This window comes from Garra rufa, chromosome 23 (genome assembly GCF_049309525.1).
Source record: "Garra rufa chromosome 23, GarRuf1.0, whole genome shotgun sequence".
Classification (NCBI taxonomy): Eukaryota; Metazoa; Chordata; class Actinopteri; order Cypriniformes; family Cyprinidae; genus Garra; species Garra rufa.
The window spans coordinates 34647054-34673353 of record NC_133383.1 but is presented as its reverse complement, the minus strand read 5'-3'; the positions used below and the strand labels follow the sequence as shown (position 1 = coordinate 34673353).

Here is a 26300-nt window from a genome sequence, read left to right as displayed (position 1 = left end):
CACCAAGGCTCACCCTAATCGACCTGACGGGGTTGTTACAGTGATCAAAAGTTCGAAATCCCTCATAACTCCTAAACCGTCAGTCGCAGGCTCAAGTGTTGAACTTTTGTGAACTAGTCCTTGTTTTTTTTGCTCATTTGGAACCAAACCAGTGCAGAAAGATTCTCTGAAGAGTGAATATCAATAATTATTTAAAAAAACTGTTGAACTTTTGATCTACCGCCGCAAAGGGATGCCAAAATGTTCGAAAGGAGCGGGGCCACTTTTAGTAAAATGCCTATAACTCCTGAACGAAACGAGATATCTATGCCAAACTCAGAACACTTATGTAAGAGCTCAATCTGAGGTCACAGGACAAAAATCACAGAGCTTGGCCACTTGAAAAAAAAAAAAAAATGGGTATACCTACCTATTGTCCTATTAACATGAAAATCGCTGTGCATGGTCTTGGTCCAAAGTGTCTAAAAGAAAATTTGCGTATCTCAAAAAACATGGCCGCCATTGGTTGATGAAGTTTTAAGCACCTATTAAAAAAGGTTAACGGTGGCCGATCGGAATGAAACTCGGTGGGCCTGTTTGGCTCATGGCTCTAAAGGTCTGTGAGAAATTTGAAAGAAATCAGTCTCGCTCAATCTGGAAAAAAACACTGTGCTATAATTCTCTGGACTCTCCAGATCAATATTTATCAAAAAAAAAAAAAAAAATGTTGAAATTTACCCTTGGGATGCTATAACGGGGTCGTTTAGCCAAATATACCCAAAATCCTATAAAGCCTGAAGGAAAACTCAAAACTTTACAAAACCTTCTGAGCTCATGCCTAAAGTGATTCTAAACAAGCATGCAAAGTTTCTATTGTAAATTACCTGGTTTTGTCAAAAATGTTTTTTACAAAATGTTTTTTAAAAATGCGTTTTTCATTTTTACAGTGTATATTGTTAGAAAGTTAAAAACTGCTAAATGAAATTTCTGTACATTAAATGTACACCACATATTTTTATTTGAGTGTTTATTATTATATCTGAAAATAAATTCATTTGAGTTAAAGGGGTTGGTTCACCCCAAAAAAAAAAAAAATGTAATGAAATATTTACCGTTATATCTTGTTCCAAACTCATAAGACCTTTTTTCATCTTTGGAACACGAAGACTGGCACGGAAGAGAAGAAATTGTTGATTAAAGACATTATTTTAGTTTTCTTTGTGCACAAAAAGTATTCTCGTAGCTTCATAGCATTACGGTTGAACCACTGATGTCACATGGACTACTTAAAGGTTGTATCAGCGATTTCAAGCCTGAAACATTCCAACCAATCATCGTCAGGGGGTTGGTGTTGTGGACTTTCGTACTGGTGCAGGGATGTGAGGGAGGCAGAGCGAAAGTCCACAACACCAACCCCCTGAGGGTGATTGGTTGGAACACTGTTTGTTTTTCTGTGAAATGGTTGGTAGCACTGATTGTTTTTTTTGGCATATCTCGGACCCTAGGCTGACCACAGAGACGCTTTTTTTTTTACAGCCAATTTATGGGGCAGGCAGCGAGCGGATCGTGAAGAAAGGTCAGCTGATACAACCTTTAAACAATATCCTCTTTACTACCTTTCTGGGTCTTGAACATGTCAGTTGTGTTGCTGTCTATGCAGGGTCAGAAGGCTCTCGGATTTCATCAAAAATATCTTAATTTGTGTTCTGAAGATGAATGAAGGTCTTACAGGTTTGGAACGACATGAGGGGGAGTAATTATCAACAGAAATTTCATTTTTGGGTAAACTATCCCTTTAAAATAGTTTGGGCTCCGTTATTAATTGAATGTATCAAGTGAGAGAGTTTTTACAGTTACAACATTATTTGAGTTTTTTTCTTCCTTGAGAAAAATGTGAAAATTAATTAAAAAAATGTTTTGAATAACTTACTGAGAAATTGAAAGGGAAAACACTTGTGGAACCAAGGGGCGCTGATAAAGTGAACAGCAACTGTTGTGCTGTTGTAAGGAAAACCAGATCCATACTGGGCAGAAATATTGATGGGATTGGGGAGAAGGGGAAAGAGGGAGATTTTCTATGTAGCAAGAGTAGAAAAAAAGCAATGCGGCTCCAGAGCCCGCCGGTCAATTGGAGAGAAACCTGGCTGTATCTGGCACGTGAGAGAAGCCAGTGAGCAATGCACCTTGGCAGAAGCTGACAGGCTGAGATTGAAATTAAAGCTAGTGAGGGAAATGAGGTGCAATAAATAAAAAAAGGTGCAGAGTTGCAAAAATCTTAGATAAGAAATAAAAGAAAAGAACGTATTGTTTAAATACAATTTCATTCAATTTTTCATCATTTATAAATTAAAAATTAATCTTGAAATAACTTCTTTTTGTTTCATCCTATAGCTGTTCATGGTGGACAACGCTGCAGACGACTGGAGGATAGCCATGACCTACGAGCGCATCTTCTTCATCTGTTTGGAGATCTTGGTGTGCGCCATACACCCCATCCCAGGCAACTACACCTTCACGTGGACGGCGAGGCTAGCCTTTTCCTACGCACCGTCCAAGACTGATGCCGACGTGGATATCATCTTGTCTATTCCCATGTTTCTGCGTCTGTACCTCATCGCTCGCGTCATGTTGCTGCATAGCAAACTGTTCACCGATGCTTCGTCACGCAGTATCGGTGCCCTCAACAAGATAAACTTCAATACACGCTTTGTCATGAAGACCCTCATGACTATCTGTCCCGGCACAGTGCTGCTGGTCTTCACTATTTCTCTGTGGATCATCGCCGCCTGGACTGTGAGGGCGTGCGAAAGGTGGCCTGCTTTGTTGCTCTGACAGTAGTTTATGGAAGTTGGGGAGATGTTTAAGAGGTCTTTAAGCCACACTTAAAATTGTATGGATATAACTATACTATACATTACACTGAAGTAGTTATAAGCAGGATAGATAGATAGATAGATAGATAGATAGATAGATAGATAGATAGATAGATAGATAGATAGATAGATAGATAGATAGATAGATAGACAGAAATATCTAGAAGTAGTAAAGTGTATATGTGTGTGTGTGTGTGTGTGTGTGTGTGTGTGTGTGTGTGTGTGTGTGTGTGTGTGTGTGTGTATATATATATATATATATATATAGATGATAGATACAAAGAAAGAAAGAAAAGTAGATGATAGATAGATCTTTTCTTACATTATAGAAAATATATTCTAATTTATTCTATTCTAATAATATATATATATTTTTTAATTTATACAATTATCATTAATTCATCTTTTGATAATTCGGTTACTACACAAGTGTATATATACATTTTTAGAATGTATATATTTAAGTGTACATATTCTATTCTAGTCTATTCTATTAATATGTTTTTTTAAATTATAGAGTTATCATGAATTTGTGTTTTGGTAAAAAAAAGTGTGTGTGTGTGTGTGTGTGTGTATATATATATTCTATTTTTTTTCTATTTTTTTTTCTATTCCATTGTATTCTATTAATATGTTAATATTTCCTAAATTATACCTCACAGTTACTACGAATGTTTCTTAGAAAAAAAAAAATATATATATATATACATTTTAAAATATTTAAGTATATATTCTATTCTATTCTGTTCTATTCTATTAATGTTATATTTTTCATAAATTCATGAATTTTCATGAATCATAAATTCTGCTTTGTTTTGTTTTTATAATTTACTTTTTTTTGTTAAGAAAATGTATATATATTTTAGAATGTGTATTTTAGAGTATATATTTTAGAAATTATATTCTATTAATAGATTCTGTATTTTTTTAATTATACAATTATCATGAATTCATGTTTTGGTAATTCACAGTTACTAGGTGAGTTTCTTAGAAAAAAATATATACAGTATCTCTAAGTGAGTACACCCCTCACATTTTAGCAATCATTTTAATATCTTCTCAAGGGACAATACTATAGAAATGAAACTTGGATATATTTTATAGTATTCAGTGTGCAGCTTGTATAGCAGTATAGATTTACTGTCCTCTGAAAATAACTCAACATACAGCCATTATTGTCAAAATAGCTGGCAACAAAAGTGAGTACACCCTAAGTGATAACAGCAATATGTTGTTTAACCATGCAAAGCCACATGTCCTATTCATCATGTTTATGTTTTTGTCTGCTTGACAGGACCATACATAGTTGTGCATCTTGTATTAGAGCAGTTATAATTAAGTGCTTTAAGTATAATTCTCTCATACTGACCACTGGATGTTCAACATGGCATCTCATGTCAAAGAACCCTCTGAGGATTTGAGAATTAGAATTGTTGCTCTCCACAAAGATGGCCAAGGCTATTAGAGGTTCAGTAACACCCTGAAACCGAGTTACACTACAGTGATCAGGGTCATACAGAGGTTTCCCAAGATGGGTTCCATTTGGAACAGGCCTCGCAAGGGTCGATCAACGAAGTTGAGCACTCGTTCTGTGCATCAGGTGTAGAACCTGGCTTCAAAAAACAGATGCATGAGTGCTGCCAGCATTGGTTTAAAGGTTGCAGAAGTAGAAGGTCAGCTTGTCAGTGCTCAGACCATACGCCGCACACTGCAACAAGTCAGTTTGCATAGGCGTTGTCCCAGAAGGAAGCCTTATCTGAAGCTGGCTCACAAGAAAGCCCACAAACAGTTTGCTGAAGACAACCTGTCTAAGAGCATGAATTACTGGAACCATGTCCTGTGGTCTGATGAGACTATAAGATAAACTTGTTTGGCTCAGATGGTGTCTAGCATGTGTGGTGATTCAGGAAGCTGAAGGTGAAGGTGATGGGGTGGTCAAGTATGTTTTCAGACCTAAACCCTATTAGGCACCTGTGGGACATCCTCAAGCGTAAGGTGGAGAAGGACCATGTGTCTAACGTCCAGCAGCTCTGTAAGGAGTGGAAGAGGATCCCAGCAACAATCTGTGTAGCTCTGGTCAATTCCCAGGATGCCCAGGATGATTAAGGCAGTGCCAGATAACAATGGTGCTGCTAACACAATATATTGACACTTAGGACAAGTTCACTTAGGGTGTACTCACTTTTGTTGCCAGCTATTTTAACAATAATGGATGTATGTTGAGTAATTTTCATAGGACAGTAAATCTATACTGCTATACAAGCTGCACATTGACTACTCTAAAATATATCCAAGTTTCATTTCTATAGTATTGTCCCTTGAGAAGATATACTAAAATGGTTGCTGAAATGTGAGGGGTGTACTCACTTTTGTGACATACTATATATATGTAATTCACAGTTAGTAGGTGAGTTTCTTAGAAAATATATATACATTTCAGAATATATATTTTAAGTGTATGTATTCTATTCTATTCTATTCTAGTAATATGTTATTTTTATTATACAGTTTTCATGAATTCATTTTGTGGTAATTCACAGTTTACTAGATGATTTGTTTTAGAAAATAAGATTTGTTTATTTTTAAAACTGAGCTCTAAAGTATCAAGAATGCATCCTTTCAGAGAAAAAAGACACTGTCTTTCTCTCAACCTGTTGAACCCTACAGAGTATCAAATCTCTCACTGAGCTGCGTAACCTTTTAAACAGCAGTTAAATAGGTTTGGAAACCGAGTCAATTGTGCAACTCAGCTAGATCCCTCAATTAGCCAATTAAGTATTAGCTTACAGCAACAACAGCATGTCCAGCTACTGCAGTGGAGCGAGCACTACTTAAATGTATAATGTGAGACAAATTAGCACAATTTTCATGGCTGGTTGATTAACTTACAATTAAGTCAGTCATAGTTGAGCGTAAAGTAATTGTGGTTGTTTTTCTAATGGCATTTTACCCTTACTAGATACCATGACAACATGGATGTAACCAGCAATTTCCTTGGAGCCATGTGGTTGATCTCAATAACTTTTCTAACCATTGGATATGGGGATATGGTCCCCAATACATACTGTGGGAAAGGAGTCTGTCTCCTGACCGGCATTATGGTAAGTGCCGTATCTGAGAGTAACACAGGCTTTGTTTTATACTGAATACTTAAGACGGCTCTTTTGTTTCATCAGGGCGCCGGATGCACTGCTTTGGTGGTCGCTGTGGTCGCAAAAAAACTGGAATTAACCAAAGCCGAAAAACATGTACATAACTTTATGATGGACACCCAGTTGACAAAAAGGGTGAGTCTGAACTCCTAAATCTGAGCCTTAATCCCGACAAACCTGTGAAAATAATATCCAGCTTATGCAAAGTAGAAAATAAGGGGCATCTATTAAATATAAACAAAATGTTTGAATTTATTAAGGCGATACACTGCTTACAAAACAGTGTTTTGAAATCCAATTTTCACAAATTCACAAAATTCAGCCTTTTGAGAGGAAGATTACCAATAATAATGTTAACAGTTACGACATTGGCCTGACAGAAACGTCAGAAATAGGCTGGAAATGTCAAATGTTCTGGCTTTTATTCTTCTAGCATGGCTTACTTGGTTAGCCTGATAAGCTTTGTCAAATAAACAAGAAAGTATATTTTATGATTAGCCAGTTACGCTGACACAGACTTAAAGGGATAGTTCACACAAAAATGAAAATTCTGTCACCCTCATGCCATTCCAAAGCTGTAAGACCTTCATTCATCTTCAAAATACAAATTAAGATATTTTAATATCTTTAGGATATGAAATCTGAGAGCTTTCTGGCCCTGCATATCCCATGAACCATTGTGAACAACATAATTTTAATAAAAAATGTTAAATGATAAATAAAAGATAAATAAAAAACTATTGACTTAAAGGTGTTGATTTTATCTATTAGCTATATATATAGAGAGAGTTCATTTGTCACGACTCTCTAGTTTTTCACATTAAACACTGTTATCAAAAAAAAAAAAAAGAAAAACACGTTGAAGAATGTTGGCCGATTGCTTCAGGAAAAACATATATCATTGATTAACAACCTTGTAGATTACTGTAGATCTGTCTTTAAAGGTGTATTTGTTATTGTTAAAAATCTGTTGCTTTTTGGAGAAAATAAATGGAATTTTTACTTCCAGAACCCAATTTTTAGTTCCAAACTGTAAGACCTTCGTTCATCTTCAGAACAAAAATTGAGATATTTTTGATGAAATCCCAGAGCTTTCTGACCCTGCATAGACAGCAACACAACTGACATGTTCAAGGCCTAGAAAGGCAGTAAGGACATCGTTAAAATAGTCCATGCAACATCAATGGTTCAACCGTAATGTTATAAAAGTGTGAGAATACTTTTTGTGCACACAGAAAATAAAAATAATGACTTTATTCAACAATTTCTTCTCTTCCGTTTCTTAGAAGTCATCATTAAAGTTAAAGATTGTAAGCCATGAACCAAACCAGTTAGCTATGAGGTGAACCACAACATTACAAATTTGATTTAAAGCAAAAAAGACAAAAGTACAAGACTGTGTATGTAACTGCTTTAGTGAGGAAAAGAACTACAATAAACTACACTCCCATGAACTATTGTGAACAACATAATTCAAATTAAAAATGTTAAATGATAATGATAATTAAAAGCTTAATCAAAAACTATTGACTTAAGGGCGGTGATTATATATATATATATATATATATATATATATATATATATATTAGGGCTGTCAAAACTAACACGTTAATGCAAATTCATTTTAAAGGCACTAATTTTATTAACGTGCACAATTAATGCAGTGCGCATTTTCTGTTTGACCCATAACTTGGCCCATAGTTAAAGAAATGGATGCACAATGTTGCAAACCTAACGAAAAGTGTCTAGCAACAATACATAAATACATAATTGGTCAAACCTAATGTAGTTTCTGAGACTCTCCTGTTTTGCCGCACGAACACACCTTTCTCTCTTTTTATCTGCGTCTGCTCTGTTCAGCAAGCAGCAGAGGAGCAGCGCTTTCAGTTAAACCAGATATTATGTTGCTTTCAGTGCTTGAAGTGGGCCCTTTTCGTGCGTACAGGCACTTCTGACATATTGAATGAATGCAAGCAGAGTCAGTCTACGCTAGGATTAGTGGCATAGGGTTGATGCGTAAAGCCACATACAAGTATACACGCGAAAACTGTGTATTACAGGTGCTGGTCATATAATTAGAATATCTTCAAAAAGTTGATTTATTTCACTAATTTCATTCAAGAAGTGAAACTTGTATAATGTATACATTCATTCCACACAGACTGATATATTTCAAGTGTTTATTTCTTTTAATTTTGATGATTATAACTGACAACTAATGAAAACCCCAATTCAGTATCTCAGAAAATTTGAATATTGACACCTGGTGCCACACTCTAATCAGCTAATTAACTCAAAACACCTGCAAAGGCCTTTAAATGGTCTCTCAGTGTAGTTCTGTAGGCTACACAATCATGGGGAAGACATGTGGTAGAAAAAAAGTGTACAAGCAATAGGGATAACCACACCCTGGAGAGAATTGTGAAACAAAACCCATTCAAAAATGTGGGGGAGATTCACAAAGAGTGGACTGCAGCTGGATTCAGTGCTTCAAGAACCACTACGCACAGACGTATGCAAGACATGGGTTTCAGCTGCCGCATTCCTTGTGTCAAGCCGCTCTTGAACAACAGACAGCGTCAGAAGCGTCTCGCCTGGGCTAAAGACAAAAAAGACTGGACTGCTGCTGAGTGGTCCAAAGTTATGTTCTCTGATGAAAGTAAATTTTGCATTTCCTTTGGAAATCAGGGTCCCAGAGTCTGGAGGAAGAGAGGAGAGGCACAGAATCCACGTTGCTTGAGGTCCAGTGTAAAGTTTCCACAGTCAGTGATGGTTTGGGGTGCCATGTCATCTGCTGGTGTTGGTCCACTGTGGTTTCTGAGGTCCAAGGTCAACGCAGCTGTATACCGGGACGTTTTAGAGAACTTCATGCTTCCTGCTGCTGACCAACTTTATGGAGATGCAGATTTCATTTTCCAACAGGACTTGGCACCTGCACACAGTGCCAAAGCTACCAGTACCTGGTTTAAGGACCATGGTATCCCTGTTCTTAACTGGCCAGCAAACTCGCCTGACCTTAACCCCATAGAAAATCTATGGGGTATTGTGAAGAGGAAGATGCGATATGCCAGACCCAACAATGCAGAAGAGCTGAAGGCCACTATCAGAGCAACCTGGGCTCTCATAACACCTGAGCAGTGCCACAGACTAATCGACTCCATGCCACGCCGCATTGCTGCAGTAATTCAGGCAAAAGGAGCCCCAACTAAGTATTGAGTGCTGTACATGCTCATACTTTTCATGTTCATACTTTTCAGTTGGCCAAGATTTCTAAAAATCCTTTCTTTGTATTGGTCTTAAGTAATATTCTAATTTTCTGAGATACTGAATTGGGGTTTTCATTAGTTGTCAGTTATAATCATCAACATTAAAATAAATAAACACTTGAAATACTGTATATCAGTCTGTGTGGAATGAATGTATACATTATACAAGTTTCACTTCTTGAATGGAATTAGTGAAATAAATTTTTGAAGATATTCTAATTATATGACCAGTACCTGTATATGCACGTCAAACACATGCATATCATATGCACACCAAAGTTAATTTCAGCGTATTAATAGCACGCCAAATAGAAACAGAAAATCTTGCTACTAGTACGCATTTTTTATGAGACCGGGCTCTCGAATCAGTACATTATCACAAAAACAATACCTTAAAATATTTTAAAGAAGCAGGTTTTTGCGATCACATAATTTAATACGGGTAAACTCCTGGAAAGTCCAAGGATCGTTAAAGCATTCAAACAGTTAAAAAAAAGTTAAAAACGGTGATAATAATGCAGAGAATAGTGACTTATGTCCAGATGCCGGTAAATTATTTTTTTCAGCGATTGAATCATGATCATAATCAAATTTTTTTTTTTTTATTAAATTAATTAAATTACTTTGGTTGTCTGACAACAGAAACACTAAAATATAACAATTTGTTGAGTACTTGGCTGCATCAAATTACAGTATGTGGGCACAGAGAGGCAAACAAATGTAATAATGAATAATGTAAACAGGCTTGTGTAAGTAAATTGCTCAGTGCAAAGAAGGAGAAGTAACGGGAACCTGGTATTTCTGTTATTTTTCTTTCATGTGTCTAATAGACATGAACAAGTTATTTGAAAAACATATATGACCTTTGAAACATGTCTAGTCTTCATGCTCTATGTCGAGTACGGTTTCACTAATAATAAACATACATTTGCTTAAAGTTATATTTAGAGACAGTTAATTTGTCATGATTCTCTGATTGGTCGATTTCTTAGCAGAATTATGGGTAATGTAGTTTTTCACGTTGAACACTATATTGTAGAAAACCAAGTTGAACCAAGTTGGGCTGACTGCTTTAGCAAAAACATATATGATCGATTAAGAACTTTTTAGCTCACAATACATCTGTCTTTAAATGTTTATAAGTTATCATTAAAAATCAATCTCTCTATGGAGAAAATAAATGGTATTTTTACTTGAAAATTTTGTCATTAATTACTCACCGTCATGTCGTTCCAGACCCGCAAGACAAAGTATCCTCATGAACGTGCATCGAAAACTGACACTGACAAGAGAAGAAATTGTTGAAGTTATTTTTGTGTTCTTTGCGCACAAAAAATATTCTTGTAGCTTCATAACATTACGGTTGAACCACTGATTTCATTCATTCATATTCATTAACAATGTCCTTACTACCTTCTGGGCCTTGAGCGTGTTAGTTGCGTTGCTGTCTATGCAGGGTCGGAAAGCTCTCTGATTTCATCACAAATATCTTAATTTGTGTCTTACGAGTTAGAAACAAGTATTTAATGAAAGTTTCATTTTTAGGTGAACTATCCCTTTAAGCTCTAGCGTTACCAAAATATTTTTTTCCAAACAAGTTTCCCAAACAGTGTCTCATCTGTTATGTTTTGGTCAAACTTTTATGGTAATTTTTTGACATTTTTGGAGCACCCGTCCCTGAGCACCTGTCCTATTTACTTTTATCGCACTAGTTGCCTAAATCACAATTTGAGTTAAGAGAGCAACGTATCTCCTGATTCCTAGCAAGCTAACTATTCCAGTAGATATCGCTATGCTATTCTGACACTTATTATACAAACCAAGTAAGCCACGTTCAAACATCAGGGCCCAGGATGCCTCAGCAGAACCGAGCGCTGAATGCTACAATGCTAACTCTCCCACAGGTGAAAAACACAGCTGCTAATGTTCTCAGGGAGACGTGGCTCATTTATAAAAACACCAAGCTGGTGAGGAAGATGGACCACGCCAAAGTCAGGAAACATCAGCGCAAGTTTCTTCAAGCCATTCACCAGTAAGTCCGACCTCTGGAGACCCGTCAGGACTTCTCGCGCCCTTTATGTGTGTGTGTCTGTTTTTCAGTGAGAGTTAAAACGGTTTGAGCTCTGAATTGTTTGACACCTGTAGCCCAGGGTAGGAGGATTTTCTGATTGTCGTGTTTGAATCCATTTGTACCATATTTGTTTTGGTGATCTGAGATATTTAGTATCACTCGTTGTATTGGCGCTCTGTTCATCCATTATAGAGTTAATTCAGCCCTCAGTAAGGCACTAGTGAGGACACTTGCTTTTTCCCCATCAGTCTCACTCTTGGTATTTATGGGCCATCTAAAAAAGGACGTAAGTGCCCTGTAAATGTCACTCTCTTCCAGTGACTGATTATTTGGGAAACCCAAAAGGCAAAATGGTTATAAACCCACCTCATTTCTGCTGAAACCCTCTGGGTTTGTAGTTTCTTCACTATGTTTTATTTTCAGCCACTCTCAGAGATACTAGCTCAAAAATTGTGGCCTTTTATTGTTTGGTTATAAAGCACTTTACCTCGAGTCTTTACCAAAGACAAAACACTCTTTTCAGCAATACGATGTAAAACATTACAGAAAACATTTCAAAGCTTGTATTATGAGCCTGAGCTAAATGGTTGAGATGCCTATTAATGATAAGAAAAAATATCATTCTAAACCGACTTCTGTCATTTACATAGAAATTAAAAGGTTTCTTACATTTATCTTCTGCTATCTTTGAGTTTTAAAGAGAATAAGTTGTGTTAAACTTCTAAATCATATAAAACTGTATTTTAGGTTTGTAAAGCACATTAGTGCATCAAAATAAGGAGTTAAAATAGTAGAAATACTATTTGTATATATATATATATATATATATATATATATATATATATACTTACCATTCATAAATTTGAGGTTGGTAAATTATATGTACACTACCAGTCAAAAGTTTTTGAACAGTAAGATTTTTTTTTTTTTTTTTTTTTTATAATTCTCTCACCAAGCCTACATTTCTTTAATACAGCAAAATCAGTAATATTGTGCAATATTTTTACTATTTAATATAGCTGCTTTCTATTTTAATATATTTTAAAACGTAACTTATGATCAAACCTCTGATCAAAGCTACATTTTCAGTCAGTACTCCAGTTTTCAGTGTCACATGATCTTTCAGAAATCATTCTAATATGCTAATTTGATTTTTAAGAAACATTCCTTTTTATTATTATTATCAATATTGATTTTGAGCAGCAAATCAGAATATTAGAATGATTTCTAAAGGATCATGTAACACTGAAGACTGAAGTAATGATGCTAAAAAAATCACAGGAATCAATTACATTTTAAAATATATTAAAATAGAAAAGTTATTTTAAATAGTAAATATATTTCAGATTTTTACTGTTTTTGCTGTACTTTGGATCAAATAAATGCAGGCTTGGTGAACAGAAGAGACTAATTTGACATATTAACGTTCAAAAACATTTGACTGGTAGTGTATATTTAATTAATTAATTAATTATTTTGTTTATTTATTTATTTATATTCATATACAATTATATATTTTATATATTATCTTACTTTATCAGATTATCATTGCCTAATTTAAAAATTAAAACAAAATAGTTTTTTGTTTGATTTATTTAGTCAAAATAGTATGTAATTTTTATTATCAGGAATGTATCAGCTATCGACCATGAAAATAACTATTACCTTTGCTGTGTTAGACATAATTTCAATATCTCATCAATATCATATCACCGTAATATCATCATAATATTTGTAATTGTAAAAAAAAAAAGTTTGCCTTAAAGGGATAGTTGACCCAAAAATTTAAATTCTGTCATCATTTACCCACATTCTTCAAAATATCTTCTTTTGTGTTCAGCAGAAGAAAGAAACAAGTTGGAAGAACTTGAGGGTGAGTAAATAATGACAGAATTTTCATTTTTGAGTGAACTATCCTTTTAATTGTTGAGTTAAGTACGGAAATGTTTTCAAAAGCATATCATAATTCAAAAAGCACTGTAAAAATGCTCTTCAACAAGACCTAAGGAAATACTGTAATTAAAACTGAAGTGAATTCAGGTAGTGTGTATATCTCAAAGCAACAGTATCAAAGCAGTGAAACGGCTTTGAAGTCCACAGCGAAGGCTGTAATTGTGAGCCGTGTAAGCTAATATTGAATAAGGAGCATCTCTAAAGCAACTGGAAACCATGACGGATGTGGAGAGCACATCCTATCGTCCTTTACTCCTGTTTCACTATTCATGAAGGTGTCAGGGGACGAGTTTCACCGCCTTTCATTTTAGGCTTCTGTCAGACTCTCTCTTCCTTTCCCTCTTTTCTCTCCTCATTTAAAGTTTATTCATCACTCTGTCCCACTTTTCATCTGCTCTGTGACATTAGCGCTGTGTCCAGTTTAACGCTAGCTATAAACCGACATTAAATCATTTTTCAGCGATAAGATTTATTTACCCTGTTAAGCTTTGAAATGTTTGGTCGTGATTTTGATCTGGAGGAGACGTTTCACGAATTTAATGAGATTATTGAATGCCTTCTGTTTATTTTGTCTCGCACTGCTCTTTTATAATTAGCTAAATCAACCACGCTCATAAAGACAAATATTCATTATTGAAAGATGTTCTTGCGGCATAATTAGCCAAATTGAAAAAATTATTAAATTCCTTTTTTGGTCTGCATTTATGTTTGCTAACAAAAACAGCTAAGCAACCACCTTAATGTTGTAACAACACTCTAGTAAAATCCTACCTTCTACTTAACAGTGTCCTAGCAAACATTCAGAACACCTAGCAACCACCAAGTAGAACCAGACACCTAGAATGTCTTACCAACCACCAGAATACCCTAGCAACAACTATGTAGTCTCTAGCAACCAGCCAGAACCGCCTGGCAATCACACCAAATACCCTAGCAACCATTTTAGAATGTTCTACCAACCTACCTACCTTGCAACATCATCCTAACTGTCATAGCAATAGCAATGTCTAGCAACCAAACAGAACACCCTATCAACCACTGGGTAAACCTTAGCAACCACACAGAACAAACCCAGCAACCACCTAGAAATATCATAGGAACCCCCAGAATTGCCCAGCAACCCTGCAGCAACCGTCATTTGTATCCTCACAACCACACAGAACAACCCAACAACCATCTAGAAAACACTTAAAATCACTAGCAACCACCATATACAACCTAGCAACAACATAGCACTAGGGTTGTTCCAATTTCGATACTAGTATCGGAAATGCCACCGATACCACAAAAAATTCTAGCATTGGAATCGCGTTTGAATTTGCCGCACAATATATACAATAAGCTTGCTGCAAGATCTAGTGAGAATCTTTCAAATTCTGCCCAGAATTCTCTGTTATAAACAGCACTAATGTACGTCAGAAAACCAGAATTAGTAATGCTAACTATAAAAAAAAATTACTGTCAAATGTATGTCAGATAACAAAAATACTCTAGTTCACTGTATGTATTTGTTTATGTTTTATTAAGGGATAAGAATGAATCACACCATAAAATAATTCTATCAATTCATACAGGGTTAGTAGTATCTACAGCTGTATATGCAAAGACACACCCAGGTATGTACAAATACACACCCGATACCTGGGTGTGTTTGTATATACAGCTGTAGATACTACTAACCCTGTATGAACTGATAGAATTATTTTATGGTATGCTTCAGACTTGTCCCTTAATAAAACATAAACAAATATATACAGTGAGTACTCGGTATCGGCCGATACCCTGAGCTCAGGTATCGGAATCGGTATTGGGAAGGAAAAAAGGGTATTGGAACATCTCTACATAGCACCACCTGGAAATTCCTAGAAACCACCAGATAGTCAATAGCAACCATAGAAAACAAACCCAACAAACACCTAGAATGTCCTAACAACCCCCCAGAATTTCCCAGCAACCCCATTGCAACCCACCAACCACCTAGAAACCACTTAGAATCAGTAGCAACACCATGTACAAGCTAGCAACAACACATCACCACAACACCTAGAACTCCTAGCAACCACCAGATAAACCATAGTGTAGACCCTAGCAACCACACAGAACCATCCAGCAACCACATAGAATGCCCTAACAACCTTTAGAATGCCTTAGCAACTATCACTTAGACCCTAGCAACCACTCAGAACCGCAAGCAACCACCTAGGATGCCTTAACAACCTTTAGAATGCTTTAGCAACTATCATTTAGACCCTAGCAACCACTCACAATGTAGACCCTAGCAATCACACAGCATCACTCAGAATCACCTAACAACCCCTAGAACCCCTAGCGACCACCAGATAGACCCTAGGAACCACACAGAACCACAAACAACCACCATGTAGACCCTAGCAACCACACAGCACCACTCAGCAACCATTCAGAATCCTTTAATAATTCCTTTAACTCCTAGCAACCACTATGTAGACCCTAGCAACCTAACAGCACCACTTAACAACCACTCAAAATCGCATAACAATCTCTACAACTCCTAGAGACCACTATAGACCCTAGCAACCACACAGAACCATCCAGCAACCATCTAGAATGTCCTAACAACCTCTAGATTGTCTTAGCAACTATCATTTAGACCCAAGCAACCACTTAGGACCACAAGCAACCACCATGTAGACCCTAGCAACCATACAGCATCACTCAGAATCACTCAACAACCCCTAGCGACCACCAGATAGACCCTAGGAACCACACAGAACCACCGAGTAACAACCTAGAATGTCCTAACAACCCCTAGAATGATGTAGCAATTATAATTTAGATCCTAGCAACCACTTAGAACCACATGCAACCACCACATAGACCCTAGCAACCTTATAGCACCATTCAGAATCACCCAACAACCCTTAGAACTCCTAACAGCCACCAGATAGACCATAGTAACCACCTACAATGTCCTAACAACCCCCAGAATGCCTTAGCAACTATAATTTAGATCCTAGCAACCACTCAGAACCATAAGCAACCACCATGTAGACCATAGTAACCGTACAGCATCACTCAGAATCACCTAACGACCCCTGGAACTCCTAGCAACAACTCAGAACCACCCAATAATGACCAGGAATGTTCTAACAACCCCCATAATGTTTTAACAACTATCATTTAGACCCTGGCAACCATACAGCATCACTCAGAAGTACCTAACAATCCCTATAACTCCTAACAACCACTCAGATCCACAAGCAGCCACCATGTAGACCCTAGCAACTGTACAACACCACTCTGCAACCGCTCAGAATCACCTAACAACCCCTAGAACTCTTAGTGACCACCAGATAGACCCTAGCATCCACACAGAACCACCCAGCAACCACCTAGAATGTACTAACAACCCCCAGACTGCCTAAGCAACTATCATTTAGATCCTAGCAACCACCCAGAACCACAGGCAACCACCATGTGGACCTTAGCAACCACTCAGCAACCCCAGCACCACTCAGCAACAACTCAGAATCAACCAAACAACCCTTAGAACTCCTAGAAACCACCAGATAGACCCTACCAACTACACAGAACCATCCAGTAACAACCAAGAATGTCCTTATAACCCCCAGAATGCCTTAGCAACTATCATTTAGACCAGGGGTTTCAAACTCCGGTCCTGGAGGGCCGCAGCCCTGCAGAGTTTAGATGCAACTCTAATTAAACACACCCCTGATCCAACTAATCAAGTCTTTCAGGCTTAATTGAAAACTGCATAGAATGTGTTGGAGCAGGGTTGGAACAAAACTCTGCAGGGCTGCGGCCCTCCAGGAACTGAATTTGACACCCCTGTTTTAGACTTTAGCAACCACTAAGAACCACAAACAAGTACCACATAGACCCTAACAACCATACAGCATCACTTAGAATCACCTAACAACCCCTAGAACTCCTAGCGACCACCAGATAGACCTTAGCAACCACGCAGAAGCACCCAGTAATGACCTAGAATGTCCTAACAACCCCCAAAATGCCTTAGTAACTATCATTTAGACCCTAGCAACCACTCAGAACCACAAGCAACCACCATGTACAACACCACTCAGCAACCACTCATAATCAACTAACAGCCCCTGGAACTCCTAACAACCACCAGGTGGACCCTAGAAACCACACAGTACCACTCAGCAATCACTTTGCAATCACACTGAAACTCCTAGCATCACAGTAGTGAAAACTTTTCTTCAGAAGAAGTAAAAATATGTTTTTCATCACCACTCAATCACCTTGATTCATTATGTAAAGTTGATAATGATCGAGACAATGTATTCAAACCTCTCATTCGTCTCTTCTGTTTCACTCTTCCCCCAAAACTAAATTAGACACTGTTGGGCTGCAGTTTGCGTGATACATCACAGCTAATAACACTGAGCGTAACATCATACAATGTCCTGGCTCTTTTTATAGGCACATAGCTGAAAGAAAACAGTCTGCGATTGCTTGCAGCAGCAATGTTGGGAATACAGGCGAGCGGGCTAATGTTCAGTCAGGATGCATAAGCCACAGGCTACTGCTCACACATGACACCCCAGATTAATGTTCAAATCGCTCCCGGCTCTGTGTAAAACCATCAGTGTGTGTTTTTGTGTTTTTAAGGTTGTATATGTGTTCACATGCCTTCATTAAGACTATTTGTGAGCATCAATATGGTCGGTCAGGTGTGTGCGCTCATCTTGACAGGCCTGTGCTTTCCCATCTTCTACTTTAATTCGCTTCCCCTGATTCTGTTCAATGTCCTTTATGTTTAAAGAGCCCCTGGCCCCGTTCCAAACCCATAAAGACAGGAAACCGCCGTTGCAGGCCAAATCCAAAACTTCCCAGTTGGCTCAGTCTTCACTAATGGCTCCGCCGTGTGTCCTTTAACACTGAATGCATGCCGTTTTGCATAATGAGGACGGCTAAGATCGATTTCCACTGATCGAGGCCGTTCTTATCATGCATAAGTTCTAGAAAAGCGAATCGCCTGAAATAATCTACAGGCCATCTTCAGGCCAAGGTAAATTTTAGATGTCCTACGCATGCCGAGGCCACACAGGAAATAAGGAAAACATCTTGTTTTTGGAGGTCTGTTTGTCCTCCACTGTAGAAACAGGTGCCGGGCTGCGATAAGCAAATGCGCTGTTGACAGGGCGATGATGATGATCATGGCACGTCACAACCAAGGTTGCGTACGGTGGCTTTGAGGACTGGAAGAGAATGTCTGTGGTATGCGCATGCAGAGCAGGAGGAGGGGGTGGGCGTTGCGTGGGTGGTGCCAGCTGTAATTCAAGCCTGTGTGCAGCATCCTATGCACCACCTGCTGTGCCACCAACCCCCCTGCTTTAATCATCAGCAGGGTCCATAGGATCAGCACTCTTGAGCCAGAGTGTCGTTAGCTAAACGAGTGGCGCAAGACTGACACACAGCGCATCTGGCCTGTTAATGAAGGTCAGAAAGAAGACACAATCTGACTCGTTCCCGTAATAAGTTGCTCTTTCTAGTGTCTCTTTATGGTTTAGGATAAAGGTTGAGTGTCCAAAGAATGAAAACATTGTGGATTTGTGGTACTTTGAAAACTTGGTTTTATGAATTGATCCAGTATGTTATCTTTTGCCTCAACCAATGGCGTGAGTTTGGGGCGGAGCTACATGTTTCAAAAAAGGCCTGTTCACACCAGGATAACAAATATAAAGATAACTACAATCAACTAGACTGTCTTTGCACCCACTTAGCGACCCCTAAGATGCACTAGCAACCAGTTAAAACCCTAGCAATTACGCTGAATATCCTAGCAACCACTCAGAACATCCTACCAACCATCTAGCAACATCCTCCTAACTACAGATATGCCATAGAAACCACCTAAAAACGTCTTGCATAATTATTGTTAGGGTTGCAAAGGGGTTGAAAACTTCTGGAAACTTTCCAGGATTTGTTGGAAACTTTCTGAAACTTTTTGAAAAGTTTCCAGAAATGTACTGAAAAACCCTCAGGACCCCAACAACCATCAGGCAGACCATAGCAACCACACAGAACAACCCACCAACCACCTAGAAACCACTAGAATCCAACCCTTAGAATGCCTTAGCAACTATCATTTAGACCAGTGGTTCTCAATCCTGGTCCTGGGGGAACCCTGCTCTGCACATTTTGCATGTATCCCTTATTTAACTCACCTGATTGAGATTATCACCTCATTAAGAGAGAGATCCATGAACTGAACTAATGATCTGATAATCTCAATCGGGTGTGTTAAGTAAGGGAGACATGCAAAATGTGCAGAGCAGGGGTCCCCCAGGACCAGGATTGAGAACCACTGATTTAGACCCTAGCAACCATACAGCATCAATTAGAAACCACTCAGAATCACCTAACAACCCCTAGAACTCCTAGCAACCACACAGAACCACCCAGTAACATCTTTGAATATAATAACAACCCCCAGAATGCCTTAGCAACTATCAATTAGACCCTAGCAAGAATTACAAGCAACCACCATGTAGATCCTAGCAACCATACAGCATCACTCAGAATTACCTAACAACCCCTAGAACTTCTAGAGACCACCTAATAGATCCTAGCAACCTTAGAGCATCAGTCAGAATCACCTAACAACCTCTAAAACTCCTAGCGACCACCTTATGGAACCTAGCAACCACACATAACCACCCATTAATGACCCAGAATGTAATAACAACCCATAGAATGCCTTAGCGACTCGTATTTAGATCCTAGCAACCACCCAGAAGCACAACCAACCATCATGCAGACCCTAGCAACCATAGAGCATCAGTCAGAATCACCTAACAACCCCTAGAACTTCTAGAGACCACCTAATAGACCCTAGCAACCACACAGAACCACCCAGTAATGATCTAGAATGTCCTAACAACCCCTAGTATGCCTTAGCAACTATTGTTTAGACACTAGCAACCACTCATAAGCACAACCAACCACCATGCAGACCCTAGCAACCATAGAGCATCAGTCAGAATCACCTAACAACCCCTAGAACTCCTAGCAATCACAGAAAACCACTCCATAATGACTCAAATTTAAAAACAACCCCCAGAATGCCTTAGCAACTATCAGTTAGACCCTAGCAGCCATACAGCATCTGCCAGAATCACCTAACAACCTCTAAAACTCCTAACGACCACCTGATAGACCCTAAACAACCACACAGAACCACCCAGTAATGACCCAGAATGTAATAACAACCCCCAGAATGCATTACCTACTTCATCATTTAGACCCTAGTTACCACTCAGAACCACAAGCAACCATCAGATAGACCCTAGCAACCACACAGGATCACAACCACCATGTAGACCCTAGCAACAGACTGTGCTATGAGTGTAAGCAAACACCATGTTTTGCCCTGTTTTTAAAAAAAAAAATCTGACAATGGACAAGGAATGTGATGGATTGTCTCCATTGTAAAATTCCACAAAGCTGGACCAATACCATTGTCTCTCTTTCGTTTTGGTACATTTAAAGCATGTACAAAGGTGTTTCTGTGCTCCTATTGCCCAGTGTCACAGATGTGACGGAACTTGCTGTAAAAAAAAAAAATTAAACATGCTAGTCTTTTTTGTTTGCGTCGTGAAGCATTGCTAAAATCAGGCTAAAATCATGTAATCTGACCGGGGCTTAACAACCACACAGAACCACCCAGTAATGACCTAGAATGTAATAACAACCCCCAGAAGCAATGATAATTTAGACCCTAGGAACCACTCAGAACCACAAGCAACAACCAGATAAACCCTAGCAACCATACAGCATCAGTCAGAATCACCTAACAACCCCTAGAACTGGTGACCACCTGATGGACCCTAGCAACCAAACAGAACCACCCAGTAAAGACCTAGTATGTCCCAAAGACCTTTAGAATGCCTTAGAAACTATCATTTAGACCCTAGCAACCCCTCAGAATCGCCCAGTAATTAACCAGAATGTAATAACAGCCCCCAGAATGCCTTAGCAACTAGTTATTGTTATCGTCTTTGGTGTGAACAGACCTTAAGTGGTCTGCAATAGCGTACATGAATACATATAAATACATTCAGACTACTTAAATGTGAATAGACTTTCAACCAGTATACACAAAAAATGTTTTTGAACCAAAACACCTACTCTACACCTAAGTTGTAATGCGACCCGTGAAAGTACACCGGAAAGGCAGTCGAACCCATAACTTCCCACGCGTGAACTCGTACTAGATCGATGTACTCCCAGTTCTGAGCTCTGACGTCACATAGCCCGCGAAACAACAATGACAGCCCCATACGGGAGCGGTGTTTATGCAAGTGGTACACGGTGGAAAAATAGACTTTAGGACAGTATAACGTTGCAATCAAATTAATAATAATATAAAAATAATAAATGCGCTCAAGCAGTTTGGCGTGACTTGCCTGAAACGCTACAAAGTCGTAAGTCGTGGTTTGAAGTCGTGATTTACGAGCTCAAAAACCTCAATGGAACGCAGCATAAGTCTAATATTGTTGGACTTGCCATCGTTGTGACTCCTGGATGTTGGTGTGTGCGACTGACCGTGCGTGTGCTTGTGTGTGAACACCCGCACTGTTCTCACGCGCATTTTATTGTCAGTAACGGTAACGGCGTTGTAACGGGGGAAACAGTAATTCGTCTGATTACTTGTTACTGAAAAAAGTATCGCCGTTAGTAACGCCGTTTATTTATAGCGCCATTATTCCCATCACTGAATGCGACAAATGCAATGCCATTTTACGACTTTATTTAGTTTGTTGCTGCTGTTTGTTACAAATCACTTATAATATAATTAAAAGTTCAGTGTTTTTTTGTTTTTAGTGTAAATGTATTTCATTAGTATGGATAAACTATAGAAAAATATAGATTAAAAAAAATGGAAAACCACTGCATGTGTGGTAAATCTATCTAATTTTACTAGGGTTTTGTGTGCAAGTAGGTATTTTAGTCATCTTTTTTTTTCTTTCTTTTTTGTTTTTTTTTACATTTTAGTATCTCACTTCACTAAGTCTGTGAATTATGAGTAGCTTGTAGTTTGGTAAGTGGGCGGTGCGGGATGTGGAATCCGGAATCTTCACCTGATGACTGTGTGTGTCGATGAAGGTTGCAGGGAGATCTGAACAGAATAATCATGCCACATTTTAACTGTTGTGATAATTCATTTGTCTATTTTATGTTTCCTTTTTTTTCCTGTTTGTGTCAACACAATGCAATAGAGCTCGAAAGTAAGTCTTCGCCTCACCTTTAGATACAGATCTGTTGTGTGCATGCAAATGAGAGCTTGTATTTCTATCCAATGATCTGAGCAGAAAAAAATGTACACGCCCTTATTTGATAAGTGAAATTCATTTTTTTAAAAGCTTCAGCAAATATTTTTTAACTATATTAAACATGATTAAAGTTTACACATACTATTTTTTTTCATTAAAATTAATTTCCCTAACAAATGGAGTATTAGAGAAAATCAAGGACATCAAATGTAACTTTTTAACCTATTAACACAGTTGCTAATTAGCTGAATCTCATGAACATCCAGGTTTTTCACCGCAAAATCAAAAGAAAGTTTGAAGAATTTGACTTTTTTATTAGTGCAGTTAAAGTTAAGCACATTTTCCCACAATTCTCACTACAATTAATCTTTGTTAATGTTAGTTATTAAAAATACAGTCAATCATTCACTTTTAGTTCTTGTTAGTTCACAGTGCGTTAACTAATTTTACGAACACAACTTGTGATTTTAATAATGCGTGTGTAAATGCTGAAATTAACATTAACTAAGATTTATAAATGTTTTAAAAGTATTGTTCATTCTTAGTTCATGTTAACTAATGTCGTTGAATAATGTTAACTAATGAACCTTACTGTAAAGTGTTACTGTTAATTTGAAATAATGCTGAAATAATCGCGATTAATCGCATCCAAAATAAAAAGTTTTTGTGTACATATTTTTTGTACACATATATTATGTACACAAAAACAAATTTTGGATGCAATTAATTGCAATTAATTATTTTGTGCACAAAGTTTTTGAAAATATATTTAACATATAATATATTTATAATAATATATGTAACATATTTTTCTTAAATATATGTGCATGTGTGTGTGTGTATTTATATATACATAATAAATATGCACAGCACACACATATATTATGTACCCAAAAACTTTTATTTTGGATGCGATTAATCATGATTACTCATTTTGTGCACAAAGTTTTTGTGTAAATATATTTAATATATAAACATAACATATTTTTTCTGAAATGTGTGTGTGTGTGTGTGTGTGTGTGTGTGTGTGTGTGTGTGTGTGTGTTTATATATACATAATATATACACTACACACATATATTACGTACACAAACTTATTAATTGTGATTACTCATTTTGTGCACAAAGTTTTGGTGTAAATATATTTAATATATAAACATAACATAATTTTCTTAAATATATGCGTGCATGTGTGTGTGTATTTATATATACATAATAAATATGCACAGTACACACACATATATTATTATAAAATTATAAAAATGTTATTTTGGATGTGATTACTCACGATTAATCATTGCTCAGCACTAGTTGAAAAACGTTTATACAAAATATTTTAATATGTAAAGTATTTATATATTGTCGTGCTAACTTGATTGAAAACTTTTGATTTTGAAGTAATAATAAGAATAAAAACCAATAATAATAAAAAATAAAAAAAATCCAGAGATATGCGTGGATGTTATTTAATAATAAAAATGATGATACAATGCATATCACAGTTCGACAAATCCTAAAAAAAAAAGATAAAATTTAATAATTTTGATTTTGAGCTGAAATGTGACCTGGAGATTTTGTGAAATTCACTCAATTAGCATTTTAGCCTTTTTTTCTCAGCTGCACAAACGACCTAAGCCATTTTGTCCAATGAATTTCAGTTATCAACGATCGAGGGGGTTTTCTTTCCATTGTTGCATGAATGTGATTATTTGGGACGTTTAATCAGACAGCCACTGATTAAAAGCTTTACTTTGCTTCCATGAGTCAAACGATGACCGTTCCTGAACGCTTTCATTTATGTCCTGTTTCTCAGTTCCGTTTCATCTTTGCATCTTTGGGCTCATGGAATCCGAGTTGCTCCTGAAACAACATTTGTCTCTGCATATCCCACCCTCCCCCAACACCACCCTTTCATTTCCCACTTGGATGACCGGTAGCGGTGCAGATGAAGCCTTCAGTCATAATGTGAATCGGCCGGCCGCAGTTGTAATGGCCGTTTCCCCACATCTTCAGCATGCTGAATGATTTCCTGAAGCTTATGCGGCGAGGCAAACGGGTGGAACGTTTGCTTCGGCTGCTACGAACAATTACAGTTTTTCACTGCAGCCCAGACCAGCATGTGGTGAATCAAACTGACTGCAAGAAAACGCACGCAGGGAGAAAGAAAGAAACCCAAACAGCTCGATGCCTCGGTGTGGGATGGTGCGAGCGAGCGAGAGCTCTCAGGCGCTAAGGTCAGCAGGTGCCTGAGGGAGTCTCTGGATGGCTTTTATCCCAAAAGCAGAAGCTAATGTTTACCACACACGTCTCAGGGAACAGAAGGAGCCTGGGTTAATGTACAGCATGTAGGCTACTGCCTTTTCTTTAATGTACTTGGGATGTGAAAACCAGAAGGTTGCCAAATCCACGGCTCCGCTTTAGCATCGGGACAATAGATTTGTAAATGCGATGCGAGGCCCCTAGATAAATTCGATTTAGTTATATATGCTTTGAAAAGCCTGTCATGTCTTTAATGGTCAGATGTAGTTGCTCTCTGTCTAAACGCTATCGGTCATCCAACTGTAAAATGAATTTAATGGAGCCATTCTCTCTGGACATACTTATTGTAAAACGATATCTCAACAATAGGAATTAAATAGCAATTAAGTCTGTGGACATGAAGTGCCTGGCATTTGCTGTGGGGATGTCCCGGTCATATTTCACCACCAAAAAAAAAAAAAAAAAAAAAAAAAGGAAAATCGAAACAGAGAAAAAAATTAATTAATTAAAGTTTTACTGGAAAATTGGGATTGTTTTAGGACCATTGGGATTGTAACTATTTTTTCCATGACAATTTAGCAAATTTTCTTCTGGGATTCTTATAACCATAATGGGACAAAAACAATGATTTTAAACAATAAATTTAAATGAAAAAAGTTCAATTTGAATTATAAAAGTAATAATAATAATAATAATGGTTGAAGTGCCTTTAATTAATGCTGAATAAAATAAAAAATATCTATGTTTTAACGTAAATTTTATATATAATATAAAATGTATTATATTATATATTATTATTAAAATATTGTTATATATAATATATATATATATGGGTGTGTGTAAAAGCTATTTTATATTTGAATACAATTATATTAATATATATATATAATATATAAATAAATTAAATAATTTATTAAATATTCATATAAACAAATCTTATATTTAAAGCTATTTATATCTAAGAATAATGGGAATTGCTATTAAAAATGGACAATGGAATGTTTTATCTAAAATATATTATAGAAATATATATTTTAATTTAATATATTACTGAAAAAATAGGGACGTATTACAGTATTTTTCCTTTACACTTATTATATTATAGTTATTTTTTCTATACACTCATTCTCTATACTTATTATATAACCATAATGGGACATAAACAATTATTTTAAGCAATGAATTTAAACATAAAAAATTAATAACAATAATTGCAGTGCCTTTAATGAATGCTAATTAAAATAAAAATCTCAATGTTTTAATGTAAATTTGATATATAGAAAATATTATGTTATATTATAAAATTATATATTTTATATAAAATTGTATTTTATTTAAAATTATTAAATAAATAATAAATATTATTTTATATTTTATTATATATATATATATATATATATATATATATATATATAATTATTTTATATTTTATTATATATATATAT

The 26300-nt window shown here is 36.8% G+C and overlaps 1 protein-coding gene across 1 annotated transcript in view; it reads left to right on the top strand.

Moving 5' to 3' along the window:
* Positions 1-26300, top strand: part of kcnn2 (potassium calcium-activated channel subfamily N member 2) — a 65678-nt gene that overhangs the window by 26987 nt on the left and 12391 nt on the right. The window contains exons 3-7 of the mRNA XM_073829593.1: positions 2371-2789; positions 5812-5953; positions 6029-6139; positions 11175-11302; positions 22543-22554. Coding sequence (XP_073685694.1) covers positions 2371-2789; positions 5812-5953; positions 6029-6139; positions 11175-11302; positions 22543-22554 — 812 coding nt within the window. The remainder of the gene's footprint in view (positions 1-2370; positions 2790-5811; positions 5954-6028; positions 6140-11174; positions 11303-22542; positions 22555-26300) is intronic.